The sequence below is a fragment of the Arthrobotrys flagrans genome, assembly GCF_004000055.1.
Source record: "Arthrobotrys flagrans strain CBS H-5679 chromosome Unknown unitig_0, whole genome shotgun sequence".
Taxonomy (NCBI): domain Eukaryota; kingdom Fungi; phylum Ascomycota; class Orbiliomycetes; order Orbiliales; family Orbiliaceae; genus Arthrobotrys; species Arthrobotrys flagrans.
Window position 1 is genome coordinate 5,839,746 of NW_027137550.1, and position 15,011 is coordinate 5,854,756.

At 46.4% G+C, this 15,011-nt stretch overlaps 1 protein-coding gene across 1 annotated transcript; it reads right to left on the minus strand.

The window, feature by feature from the left end:
* Positions 1-1,103: 1,103 nt before the first annotated feature.
* DFL_004722 (uncharacterized protein) lies at positions 1,104-2,695 on the minus strand (the record flags this gene model as incomplete). Its single annotated transcript, XM_067633865.1, has 2 exons — positions 1,104-2,533; positions 2,596-2,695. 2 exons carry the CDS (start codon positions 2,693-2,695, stop codon positions 1,104-1,106), a joined length of 1,530 nt encoding a protein of 509 aa, XP_067491991.1.
* Positions 2,696-15,011: the final 12,316 nt, after the last annotated feature.

Sequence of the window (15,011 nt, forward strand, 5' to 3'; positions counted from 1 at the left end):
TTTTCTTCACGCTTTAAACACCATATTCGGAGATGAACTGAGGGGCCTTGTTTCTCTTGTTTTGCTTACGAGTGGTTGGGCAATGTTGGAGGTCGAATTTTTCTCTCTAGTTCGGTTTGTGGTGCTCGTTCCGAGGTAAGGTTCAATGAGCAAAAAGCTAAAGAAACAGCCAGGGTCGAAGGGCAAAAAAGTCACTCATATCACGAGGAGAGTGAACCAAAGCTAACGCCAGCACACTTGCTTTGGCAGAGACTAGCGCCACATGTAACAATCACGAAATGTCCTAGTCGATTGCGAGTGCGAAAAGCGAGGATGAATGGAACGGTGATGTTTTCGGAGTTTCGAAAAAATTTTCATTCTCTTTTTGTGTAAATTTGTTTGTAAACTAGCTAAATAATTTTGAGGCAGTAAAAAGTGCTATAATTAAGTATACATGCTTTCTTTCGGAGTCTTCTTTTGTGTTCTCTCTCTTTGCCTTTTTTTTTTTTTTTTTTTGGTCGTAGCATGTGACATGTTGGAAGGAACTGTTATACAGATGGTTGAAGGAAGGCAGGAAGAGAAGACAGAATATGATACAGTAGAAGAGAATAGTAGATAGAGGTCGTAAGAACGAAGAATGACAGACCGTGAAAGCTATACCTTTTTGAAAATTTTAAGGTCGTGAAAAGTAGCAGCAGCGTAAAAAAATATACAACGCCATTTTCGATAAGAAAAAAACAAACCCAGGTTCCGCTCAACGCCATATGCCCAAAGGTGAAGCACTGTTATTATCGCTAAAACTTCGCAAAAGGAATCGAAGGGAAGAAAGGCATATTACGCCGTAGCCGAAATCCCCAAATAAAAACAATCAAGCGCAAGAAGTGAAAGGAGACAGAAAAAATCGGTGGATGATCCAATGCGCCGCGCCGCTTATACCGATGAGAACCGTTGTAAACGAGGAAATAAAGAACCGTCCCGGAACCCATGATATGAACAAAAAGCCAAGGAAAAGGTATGAATTAAGCGAATATTCAGCGATGGCTCCGACGGTCTGATCGACAGAGGCAGGGGTCGTTCGTATAAAACAAGAGAAGGGTATATTTGTAGATGTTTTCCAATTTTATTCACCAGCCGGCGAGGTGGTATTCGTTAGGACCAGGACCATGTTCAAAGTGGTTGTTCCAAGATCCAGCACGGTCCTGCTGGGGATACTCAGTCATATTTTGCATGTCGTAAGCGGTATGCCTGCGTCGAAGGACAGCATTGGCAACCTTGTTCTTTTGCTGCCTCTCCCAGAGGAGATGCTTTCGCAATGATTCGGTCAACTCGGTGGCAAGCATATTGCGACGAGTGGTACGAGGGGACTGAGGGAACGCAGAAGCGGACTTGACCATAGGGATAGCCCGGGCGTTAACAATTTGTTGCTGAATAGGTGCCTCTCGAGAGGGAGAAGGAGGCATCGATGGACCGTTGGGAGAGGCTGTCCTGGACCTCACCGCAGGTGCAGATCGGACACCAGCGGCACGGGCGAGGGCTTCCGCACGATCATTTTGGTGGAGAAGAGTAGAAAGGAGGGACCTCCTTGAAGTGAGCTGTGGTCGGGGTTCTTCGATACGAGAGAACATAGTATCCTCGCCGTCTTCAGAGCCATCCTCGCTAACAGAATCCCAGTCATCCTCATCTATGGCACTATCATCTTCATCTTCGGTCATGGAGTCATCCTCTTCTTCCTCCTTGAAGGTTCGGGTTTGGACTTCATCAACGAAGGCGGCTCGCTTGCTGCCACTGCTGGCGACTCTGCGAAGGCTGTTGGAAAGTGCACTGCCATACCTAGATCCATCGTAGGACCCAGAAGCATCCGATGGGCTGGAGCCAACGATGAACATGCCACCCTTCTTTGGCTTGGTTGGCTCTGGTGTGAGCACAACTTCCTTCTCCTTGATGGTGACTTCCGAAGCAAGCTTGGTGGATGATCGGTATGAGTTGGAGACCAATCCAGGACCAAAGCCACGGACGACGCTGTGTGAGCTCTTAATGCTAGAGTTGGATCCAGTGCTGTCGTCAGATGCTGTAGAATCATTGGAAGAATTCTGGGTCTCAGTGGTAGTTGATGTGACAGGGGCTGTTGGAACAGCGATGGGCTTGGCTGGCAGCTTTGTTAGCGACCTGGAGTGTTCCTCGATGAGCTGCTCGACTTCATTGTTGTTGAGATTGCTCATCAACCTAGCCAAACCGACTGGGTTGATGTGCCTTTCTCGGCCAGAGCCCCGTCGGCTCATTGTGCTCTGGTTAGAATGGATGCTGGAGTGCGGGTATCTGTCATTGGATGAAGCAGATTCTACACTAGAGGACAGAGCAGGTACGTCCTCGGTGCTGGAAGTGCTACTCCTAGATCTTGTCGACGCAGATGACGATTCAGGTTCTTCGGATTCCTGTACGGAGGCTCTGAACTTGCTAACAGTGCCAGTGTAGAAGGTTTCCTGGTTCCATAGTCGCCAGCTTAGGTTCTCTAATCGCCTACCGTTCTCTAGCGACTCGGCACAACGAGAAAAGACTAGTTTCCATTAGATCTATGTTCCAGGGAGAGAAAAGTTGCAGGGGAGATAATTCACATACTGGTCCACATTCCAAAGAGGTTATCGACATTATGTGTGTCGATTTTGCTGATGTTGTTGATGCTGAGGGACAGCACAGGGCTGTCTAATCTGGAAGGCATGGTGAATTGTGATTGTGACAGTGATTGTAAGAATCCTTGGTCCCGAAATGTGTAACTCTCGGTTGATATGTCGGTATAACAGTGATGTTTCGAATGGGTAATGGATGATTGTCGGTTATCAAGAGTGGGAACGTCGTGCTTATATTCCAGACCCTTGTAGTTGGAGACAGGTATTCGGGAAAATGCAACGAAGATTGGACAGTAGTCGGAAGAGATGACGATGGATGCAAGAGGGGATACGAAGGGGATGATATAGACCACTTGCTGGGACCGTTACTATATGCAGGAGGAGAGGAGAGACAGAAGATTGGGGAAGAGGATGTTGAACGAGTGTTATATGAATGAAGTAACGAGAGTGTGGTGTGCAGAGATGTATGGGAAGGAAGGGGTTTGTTATGTATGGAGCGTAGCTGCTGTGGTCTGGAGCCCGGAGAAAAAGAAGCAATTACGCCAAATGGGGGACAACTGCTACTACAACATGGACAACACCCGAGGATTCTTTTCTCTCCCCTCTCTCACAAGACAAGCACCAATTCGCCGGCTCGATTGGCAAAGGGGAAAGAGCTGGACACTGAAAAGAATGGCCATGGGCGTCACAGTTCGTGAGCTAAACCAAACTTCTGCTTCCCCGAGTGTGTGTGTGGAGACCATGCATTTTTCTTTTTCCGGGTTTCTTTCCTTTTTTCTGTTCTCTTGCATCCGGAAAAGAAAATATCAAAACTGCCTTCCACCTGACCGTCTCACAGAATAAGAAAAGAAAGAAAAGAAAACCCCATCCTCTGAATCAAGATTTTCCCAGGGGCCTTTCAAGGGAAGGGGGTCTGAGCATGGGGTCACCACCGCGCTGCACATACATACGTTGAAAAATCCTGACTGGGTGTGTGTTCATGCGTGCCTTCGAGAACATCGCCTAATCGTTCGCAGAGAACCGGCAGAGGATGGGGCAGAGAGGAATGAATGAAAATATGATGCCTCCTACTCAGACAGAATTGGTTTACGAGACGACGGAATAATTCGGTCCAAGTTCCAAATCGTCAATACTTCCAACCTTTCTATCTTTTGTCCAAACCATATCCGATCGATCCCAACGTTGTCTTTTCTCTCCAACGCGACTTCTTTAAGACTTCTATCATATAATCTTCACCAAACAGAGCTTCGTTACATACCATGATCACTGACATTGGCGATTGATTCTATGGAAAAGCCGTAAGTGTGCGCCGTGTATGTCCCCTTAAAGGTTACTCGATCCGTTCCGTGGACAACATGGCCGGTGGCATCACGACGCGCATAAAAAAACCCCATACGAATGACCTCGGACGAACTGAGAAGCCGTTCGACGACATATGGAACCCTCCATTGTTCCCCCACACGCCCTGTTTCTGCTTTTTGGTGATTCGTAATCTGGAAATTTCCAGGTCAACTTCCGCAAAGAATACACCCACAAAAACATTTTGCGAAAGAACGCACGTTTGTTGGTAACAAATACGAAGGCGGACGGAAACAATATTTCCATCCCGTAGTGTCGATGTAATTGAAATGCGGGCGAAATGTTTCTTCCACCGAAGTCGCCCAGTGTTGCTGTGAACAGCATATAAAAGCATGCGGATTTGAATTATTCCCTAATCTTTCCATTCCATCCCTGTTCCCGTCACCGAAACTACCATTCATAGAAACTCAATTTCCAATTGTTGGAACCTTTCCAATTCGGGAATTTTTATTTCTTCCCGGGAAGCCGGTCTCGGGGCACAGGGAATCGCTCCCCCTGTGCCCTTCTCTCCGAAGCTGTTCGTGTTTTTCTTATTTTTAGCCGCTCCACTCTAAACGCACTGTGTCTCCCCCAATTAGAAGACATTACACCATGAGGCAGCCGTTCACGAGACAATAAAATCCACCACAGTGGAGGGATCCCGAAACCCGACGGTAGGGGGTGTTATTCTTGCTTGCAATCAACGAAATGGCGGCTGCGGCTTCTCCTATCGGGGCCCTCACCGGCTACTGTTCCAAGAGGGAAATTTAGAATAAACGCTTTTCCTGTGGGGAAGCGAGTCACGGGAAGGGTCCTGAAAAGGGTCCAGGCAGCACAGTACGAAGAATAATTGACGGACGACGATGAGACTTCTCCAAATATTTAACGGCTCTCCACGCTCAAACCGCCCGGCCGCCTGTCCTTTTGTTTGCTCAAAGACTTGGTCCTCATGTGAATGACTACAGCTTTGACATTTCAGTCACCAAATTGCAAACTATTGGAGGACTCTTGTTGTTAGCATGCTGTAATTCTATTTCTCAGGTCAGGCTTTCTTTCCAACCTGCACAGCCTTGCTTGCTTGTGAAGACTCAGAAATGTAAGTAATTCGTATGTTCAGCCCACGCGCTTGAAACTTTCCCTTACTCGATTAGATTTGAGAATCATCCCAGATCGGAATCCGCCTGTCTATTATGAAAAACGCCGACCTAAAATAGATATTATCTGCTGAAAAGCTTCATGTATACGGATTCGTGACCCCTACCAGGTGTCTGGCCTACATACAATAGACTATTGGACCCTGATATGATAAAACGCGTCCTCCGAATAAAGTTACAGGTCATCCTGCCAGAAATATTTTTTGTGGGGGAAGATACTCAGGGACCAAATGCAAGAAAACAGCTGGTCGGTTTTCGTGAGCATATTCGCATTGACAACTCATCGTTTGGGTGCTCAAATCACTTGATTGTTGCTGAACAGCTGACCTTACGTGAACTGCTTTCCCTACGCCCCAAGAACAAAAAAAAGAATCCCCATAGATATCTCGCCATCGAACAGGCGAGCGCGGTATACTTGGCAGATTCAGAAGCTTAAAATCATTTGAATATATTGTCTCACATTGTTTGAATTCGCAGTCACCTGTCAGGATATTTCATCGAATAGGACCGCCTGCCAAAGCTACTATGTGCGTCTGCGTATGCAGAACATCATGAACCAACGGCGAATTGCCGCCCCATACTCATGCCACGTTGCGTAGATTGTCCAAAGATAACTTCGGTCAAACTGGTAATCTAGTACAGTGGATGCAAGATTAAAAATAAGATCCGTGGCAGATCAGTTTCTAGCGTCTTGAGTATCATATGGTAGCGTAACAAGACAGTATCGGTATCTTCGTATGCTACATGATTGGAGACTCGAATTAACAAATAATTTCTATCAATTGTGTGCCCCCACGTCCTCGAAGCTCATCTTCAGCTCGATCTGGTCCTTCTCCGCTTCATACTCACTATTTGTGTAAAGCTGGTATCCGTCTCAACCCGCTTCATATATCCCGAGATATAACATTCACGGCAATGCAATGCTCCCCGCCGAGCCACGGCGGGACATTGTTGAACTCATCGATTCCGAATCCCGTTTCGACGTGTAACAAGCGGGGATGAGGGGTAACAATGAATCCTAGAAGGCAAAAGAAGTGGGAGGGGCAATACGCCGTTGAAGCCTTTGAACCCCTCGTGTGTGGATGCACATTTTGATTGGACACCGAATTGCAACATCGCGGTCCCTTCCCGTAACTCTTTAGCTATCCTCCTATTGTGTATAGTTGTGAACCCTTTGGGAGGTTTGAAACACCTCTAATAATTTTGCAGATGTAACCCCCATTGAAAACCGATCTTGAAGCAACGGTGCCACAGAAAAAAAGATGGACACGCGAATATCGGGATCTGGTATCTGCTACGATCCAACTTTTCTGTGCCTGTGAAACCAAGATCGCAAATCTTCCAGAGGCACTGAACAACAAGTTGTCAATACACATGACCAAGAGTGTTCAATTGGTGAGCTCAAAACATTCCCCCCGCAGTTTCAGAAGTTCCTGATGACTCAATTGAATGGTCCAATTACGGACCTCGTGGGGCTTCGGCTTTCTTCCACAACGTGCGCACGCGTGCACATAAAAAATTTCTTCCCCCGCGGCTCGTTTTATCCAGCTCCGGTTACAACAGTTCCGCATCGGCTGTGCTTTCACGCAATTTGGTAATGAGGATTTCGGACACTCTCCATTATTCGACCTTCCATAAGACTTTGCTTGTCGCAACAACGCGGTAAGTAAGCCCAGGTTTTGGGATTGAAAATTTTTTTCGTTACCAGGTGACTTGTCGAAATTTAGGGAAGGAGTAAAAAAACGTGACGGCTATAGGGCTTTAAGCATCGAGCTCACCCAATTCTGCGGGTTTAGAAGGAGTTCGTCTTTCCTAATTCTCTCCTGCTCCTTTGTGGAAGTCACGATGCTGGTCTTCCGAGACCTTTAGCAGGTCGTTGTTTGTCAAGCACCCGGAAGAGCTTGCGTTGAGGCGGGGCCGGAGTGGGGGCAAATCTGGACCAACCCCACAAGTCTCGATCTAGAAACTAGTCGAGAACAGTCCTATTGCCTCTAAATTGTGTTACGCCCTGAGGCTTGACTGGGAATATTATTTTTTTGACACCGTCGACGTGCCAGGTCGATCGAATGAATGCTGTTAAGCTTTTGAAACATAGAGCCTTTCGTCCGTAAGTACCGTATGTAAATACGTGCGTGTACAAAGGGCGATTGATTTTTTCATTTCTGAATGACCGGCTTTTCGCCAGCTTGCATTCAGGTGACCCTATTCTTGTGCCTTGGTCTTAGAGAAACATTATGCTGACACCAAGTTTCCAATTCCGATCCGTAAATGTTAAATCCAAGGCGGCAAGGAGCCTAGATCCTGATGTTAGCTTACGTACAGAACGTTTCCGTTGGTTCAAGAGTAAGGGGTTTACATATCCGGCAATTGATATGTTTGGTTATAGTTTCGTCAAACCGAAGTCGATATCGCATTATATTAGGCTTTGAGCTCGGAATTCTCCAGGTACGTACTGCAGGTTCGAATTCCCAAGGCCCCTCTACTCCAATGGCGACTCTATCATTCGATCTAGTTGATAGCATACCTTCCAGGTCGATCAATCCTCCGCTTGGCTAGCCGTCGCAGCACCAGCTACATTGAGGCTACCTCAAACAATCTAACGAAGCTTGACTCCAAAATGACTTGCTGCATTGGATTCAACGCAGCAGTATCTTGGCGATATCAAAACTGAAGTCCCGTGGGGTCATCCGTCTGCACGGAGCAGCCTCGATGGTTTAGGCTAAATAGCATCAAGGTCCAAGACCAGCTCAGCTCAGCCCTGCCAACTTTGGGCAGCTCCCAGGGTCCACGGCTAGTTAGAGCAGTGTCTCTAAAAATAAGAGCACATGATGATGGAAAAGGACGCAGAAAAGAGACATAGAAACCAGACCAGAGGTTTTTCGGAAAACAAGATGTCAGCCTGCGTTGGAAATCCGTCAACCACAACTTCCGGTTTCCGGTTGAAAGTCAGTCAGGATATTGTCGTACGTCGGCAGCTCGTGATTGGATAAATGTCGTGGTCTGAAAGAATTTTCCGTGGTCGCTTGCCCACTCTCCAGGGCATTAGCCGAACGAAGTCACAATGACATCTGACCTGCGAATAAAACACCGCAGCCGACACCCCGTGAGCAGAGCAGGCACTTTGGACGGTTGTCCTCGGTACGCCTCAGTCCGTGTCTTGTATTTCACAAGCTAAAACACTTATAAGATTCTAGGGGACCTAAACTAAGGTACTGGTGGATGGACCCTTAACCATTAAAGTTAGTAGATCTCTCACCAGGTATGATCATGAAGTAACTGTGTCTTTTCAGTGGATGGAAAAAATGTCTTAAGCCCGATTTAATGTTAAACTCATGATCGATTAGAATTTCCTTAGCTTTATTGTGGGGATCCGATGGGGAAATTCCTTGAAATTTGTAGTATCTTCCCCGGACCGAAGGCAAAGTAATTTCAGATGGGGAAAACTTTTTGGTATTGATATTGATATTGTGAAAATCCAGAGATGGCATCATGAGACGCTCCACATAGCCATCTGGGCGGCGGACAAATTTAGTATCTATTTGTATTCCAATTTGCTCCAGACTCGACGATGTGATTGCACTATCTACAAACAGGGCTATCTCCGTGCTACTGGATAAACTTCGGAGAGAACTTGGGTCCTCAGCCGGCCAGGGTCAAAACCGCGCAAGGCATATGGCCAAACAAACGTGTCGTAAATAACGGTTCTTCGGGTCGTAAGGCGTGACCTTCCAGAAGACATCGGAGAAATTTTCGTTTGCAATTTAGCCTCTGCATAGAATCACACGAAGAACGTTTTGTGGAAGTTTGCCACCGCCATTAACCGTTATAGCATCATGAGCGGAAAGACTGTGATTTAGGTCGTGGGGTCCAAGCTTCCTGATACGATACATGTAAGTGTAAGGCAAAAAACGAACTTAAAAATCCGACGTAGAGTTATAGAGGCATGATAACTGCATGGACACGCATGCTCCGCTTTTATCTATACGAGGACCTCGCAGCAGAATGCAGAAGGGGTGCAGCGCAGTGGATCAAGCGACCTTTCGAACCGAAGATGTTCCCTGCAATAGTATTACTGCGCAGTATGTTCTGTTGACTTTTTGCAACACAGAAAACTCAGAACTTCGAAATTTACATTTACCCTGGTTCGGATATCTACTTATATGCCTTGAGATTTTACCGAAATCGTGAGATTATTTTGGATATTAACCGAACAGCAAAAGGCGTGGCAGTGGGACCCGGAAGACCTGCCTCCATCACCATCTGGCTCTTTCACGCTGCCGTTATTGCCGTCCCATTTCCATTACACAGCAGGAATATCAGGACCTGGTTAATATCACACAACAGTTTTCGAGACGAATCAAAGGATTATATCTCACCTGAGGTATTATGCATAAACTTTCGACATAGACATGCTTCTCAGACTTTAGATTCTGATTATAAGTGTTTCATGGTGGCTTTCTCTAACACACCCTTCGATGGACACATCAACATACAGAGGGTCATGAGATAGATGTATGTATGGCGAGTCTGCAATCTGACGGTAGCACAACAGGTACGTATAATATAATAAGACTGCCTAACATTGCAGACTTTTCCTGCAGCTGGCTCTCTCGACAAGCATACAAGCAAGGTTCGCTGATGCAAGCTGAGCCTGCAGCAACATGGAAATACCAGATTCTCGGGTCCTTCTATCCCGTCTCTGTCTACAAACTCTCGTTTACCTAAACGACACCATGTGTATCAAATTTGCATCGAGTCAAATTACCGTCATCAAAGCAAAGCCTCTTATTTCTAAAACAATATTCCGGCATATCATGATGAATCTTCTATTATCCGAGGTTATGGCCCGGCGGATGAAAATACTCCAGGTCAAAGCTCCGGGCCAAAGGGAAAGCAATCAATTCGGTGTTGACCTCCCCTGGGCTGATACGACACGGCCGCAATAATGAACTGGATATCCATATTGAAACGAGGCACACCACTTCGGGTTTCCCCATGGGCCGAATTTTTACCGGGCGAACCAGAGATCACAACTGCTTCACGATCATGATGCCGGCTAAATCCCAGCGGAACCATTCCGGTATCAATTTTGCCTAGAACCATACTTGATGAAGCACTAGCGGGTCCCAAAAACGAGAAACGAGACTGTCTTATAGTGTTTGTGCAATAACCATGGGGAAAGAGGATTGCGATAGTATCCAATTTCTTTGCGGGTTGCTGACGATGAAGGGGCCGGCAGCCAGCGACCTGGGATTTTGTCAGAGCGCACATGTGTGGGTCCATTCTCGACGAATGAACTTTAAAGCCGGGAAATGGTAACCTTGGATTGGACCGGAGGGCTTCACTAGCTTCCCCGAAATGCCGTGGCGTTCAGGAGGGACCCGAAACCTCGGAACCGGATACACTTTTAGATCTTGGCATTTACTCAAGATTGCACTCTATATGCATGACCGCAACCAACCAAAGAACAAGCACCGGAAGCATGACACTAGCAGACGCTAGCCATGGGGGACCCTGAACCCTGGTCCGCCCCCACGACCCCAAAGTGCATGCGCCAAGCATAAGCAACCCTGTTGAACGTGACCAGTCAAGCGCCACAGACGAGATCTCACTGCGACTTCTCGACACAGAATGGCTCGATGTCAACCGTGTGTCAAGGAAGCGATCCGATAACCTGTTTTCTTTCGACGGCAAATGTCCACTAGTTTCTTGGCCCCTTATTGATGCAATTTCGAAAGATGCTATCTCGTTGACTAATATTACTTAATTTGGGAATTTCTGACGAGTTTAAGTGACAGTGGAGGCCTGATTTAATGTCTTGGCACATTAGTCGTCACATGAGGTATCGATAGACCCGACAAATTGGATTCTCAAATTACTGGTCAAAAGTGATGTGATTTCTCACCCCCGTCGCGGAACCGGGGACGAACACCGCTTCACCTTTTTCGACGGTCAGATCCACTTCAAGGTCCCACTCAATGTCTCATTCATGGTCTCCATGTCTCAATCTTCTAGACCTCATCGCAATCGTCAGGGACGGGACACCAACGGCGGGCCATCTCCAACTTTAGTATTTGGAACCAAACCCAGCGCAGTGGAGCGGGGCTCATTAGCTAAATCGATTCCGCTTTTCGCCACAAATTGAGACGCTATTCGCTTAAGCCAAGCCATATTATTATCGATATCGAAACCCGATATCAAAAGCTGCGACTGCTTGTAAATGAATCCAATATGAAGCACAAGCTGATCTGCAGGGTCAGGTGCGAAACCCCATTTTTGGGAGAGGCCTGCCTAGCAATCATGTGCTTAGTAACGAGCCCCGCGGTGGCTCGTTGGCATTCGCTTCAACTGGAACTATCTCAAGCGAATCTCCAAAATTGTCAAAGCCTCGTCTGCTTAACGATTCAGCCACGTGCATGGCCACAAATATGGAGGTTGTATCGCGAAATGAGATTGAAGATGGCCGCTGACGTAGGAGATGCATTGTTGTAGGTAATCCATCTCATCTGCAGCATCCAGCAGAAATTGGAATGGTACTCAAAGCCAAGCGGCAACAATGCTCGCCTCTAGCCGTGGCCTCTCGCCCCTTTGCGCGACATCAATTGTGTGATCAATCTTCCCCACGAAATTGTGCGGGTTTGGGAACTAATATTCCCACGCATGCAAACCCCCCCCCACGATATACAAAACGAGCAATCAAATGCTCTTATTTGGCGAAGGCATCTACTCATTACGGCTTCCTCAAAAACCAATTGGGGCCTTTAAAATGTGTGGGGGGTGTCTGTACCCCTCGCACATGACCAGTCTCCCCCCATGCATAAACCATCCTTTTTGTAGGTTTTAAAACTCCAATTTTAGGTCGCCGAATGAGGGTTCGGGTCCCTCCAAATAGGTAGCAGGTTCTGACGCCAAACATGAGAAACTATCAGTAACCCTTTTCATTTCTTGGTTTTTGGAAATTTGAAAACGATGGTGGAATCCTACCGGTATGCCTCGCACAAAGGGCTTCGTTATCAAAAATAGCGTCGACCTTCCCGTTGATAGGCGTTAAGCGAAACGTGGGAATTGGTTATTTCTCCAAAGATCAGGGTCCAAAGGGTAAACAAACGACCTGGACCCCCAATTTGTCAAATTTGGCCCTGAAAGCTTCCCAACCAACCAATTTCAAATCTCGAGCACGCCATCGATATAAAGCAAAAAGTAACCAGTTGCTTTGGTTTCCCTCCAACGCCGTTAACGTTTTTACCGTCAAAGTTACCAAATCTTGCACATGTGGGCATGTTCGTGATTTGAAACGTGACCCATGGGATCCATTACATTTGCAACTTCGGAGAGAATAGACAGAGCATTAGGAGCTTCCTATTTACTAATTGATTCATGACGATCCTGGGGCACAGGCGCTTTCCCCAGTATACGTACTCGGGCATGACCTATAGCTAGGGCATGTATTTTAAAGTATATCCAAGAGAGATATGCTCATTGGGCGTAGATAGACCTTTAAGCGCAAGCCCCAAAATATACTTTTTATATATGTTTATGCTTTAAGCAATTCGACACTACTGCACTTACGGAGACATATTCCGCAAACCAGCTTACTCGCTTTACCCAGTATCATATCCTATTTCGTCCAATGTTAAACCAATATAATGCGATCTTCATGGCACACATGGACACCAGACCGACCCGCGGAAACCCACCAGCTACACGGTTCGCATATCTGATCCCATCTCGAAAACATTACGAAAGTAACAGATCATCTGGCAAAAAGCCTCAATTCCAGGCGCCCCGCACCTCGTGCGATATGTAGGCAAACCCTAACAGAAAAATTCAATTTGTCAATGCAGCCGGAAAATTCTTTTCCCCCTCGACTAGGAGGGTACTCGAACGCCCCGCCTTCGATCCCGACGCCGTTCTACGACATCGGATTAAAGACGTGTCTGTAATAAGTGACTTGCCCCATAAATTGGTCTCGGAACGAGGCAAGGCAAACCTACTGTGTTATTATTTGGCGGTCCTCGTGATGCATATGAGGGGTTTACCAAAATGTGCTTTTTGCGGTTCTAGTTGCGTACCGCTTTCATGTGGTGAGATGCAAGATGACAAAAATTTTCATCTCATTAGGTCTCAGCTCTAAAGCTTATACTATACTGGCGACGGCGATATGTTCGGGGACAGTTTGGTCATTTCCAAGGTATCGGGTATGCTAGGTTAAGCATACCTGAAAATTTTTTTCTTTCTTTCCAAAATGCACTGACTCTACATGCTACACGCAGCACGCGCATGGAGCATGGTATTTACAGGCACGAGGTCTCGTACATAGACACCTTCTCTTTTCAGAAACCGTACAATATCACTAGCATCAAGATAAAAATCACAATGCCTGGTAAAAAAATTGCGAGGAACCTTCAAAAGGACATGGCCAAGTGCCACCTCGGCTCCCGGGGGAGATTGTAAATATCTAGTATGCTTCCTAGTATACCTTGTAAAATTTTCACCTTTCTCCACCCCGGCGGCCCCAAGTTCTGCCCACATGCTCTGTTTCCCCACGAACTACGTATGAATACTTATGTAGATGCCTAATGTAGCAAACTTCTAGATGGGTCTCACGTTCACCTACATGTTTAACGAGACAAAAAACACGCGGGCTAACTAGGCAACCAAAACGTGCTTGGTATACCGTTTGGCCACAGCCACGAGAAAGCGAGGGGAAAAAATACATAATATATTCTAGACAAGCTTCTAGTCCCAGGGACCAGGTTGGAAAACATAAAACAAGGTTTACCAAGGACTTAACATCTTTGGACCCAGATTCTAGGTACCCGATGGAACCTCCCGCCTTAGATCCACGCGCAAGAGATTTGATAAAATCTTAAGATGCAAGGTAACTATGCAGCTGCTACAACCCGGGGGAAAGAGGAAACGACTTTATTTTGGAAAAAACGGTTACACAATGTATTCGCCAGGTAGTATATACGTGACCGATAATTATCATAGTACTCGACCCCGTCTATAGCTTATACTTTGAAATACGAGGTCTTCGACAAATATTCGTAAGCTACCGGCACATGTATATATCTACCTGCTATCTACGAATTCAGAAATAAGAAATAGCAGACTCGTGAGCATAATGTGTAGTAGAATGTACAACGTAGCTTCGAAAATGCTTTCTTGTAATCGAAACTCCTAGATATCGATATTTCGGCCTGATATCCTTATCTTTGACATCACCCACGCAATTTCCACACACCCACTGACATGTAACGTATGCAAAGAGCCATCCGGCCGGATAGCCGCGCCCCGCTCTTCTCGCTATATTATATATCGATATCCCACCCGCCGCCCTCTTGAAAATTCTTTCATAACCGACATCCCGCCCCTCCACTACAAGAAAAAAAAAAATTAAAAAAATAAAGTTGCTGGTGGTAGTTAGCGAAAGCGGTCTTCGTGACCTTATGTTGCTCGCCGTCCTACAGGGTCTTACGGTCGGAATCTGTGGCAAGTTCCGATTCCGGCCTTCTACGAAACAGACATTCCGATGTTTACCGTCTGAAGAACTAGCTTGGTAAATCCACGAGAATTAAAGTATACAATTTTGCTTTTTTCTCTCATCAACTTTTTTTCTCTCGATCATTCAGGATTCTAACAAATAAGAAAATTATATCTATGAACGCCCCGAAGTTGGTGGTATGATGATCATGATAAATGCTGAATTTTCGAATGGGTAAAGGAAAAATCCGCATCCGCAGCTGATTGAGCATGGAGGATGGCGAAAAATAATAGGAGAACAGTGCACTGCATGCGCCCGGAAAAACCCACCCTAGCGCAAAAAAACGACAGGCCGGCGGCCTATCCGCACGTGAAACAGTCGTATCTGCATGCACTTCTATCACCAACGAACCCCCGCACTCTTTGTTGT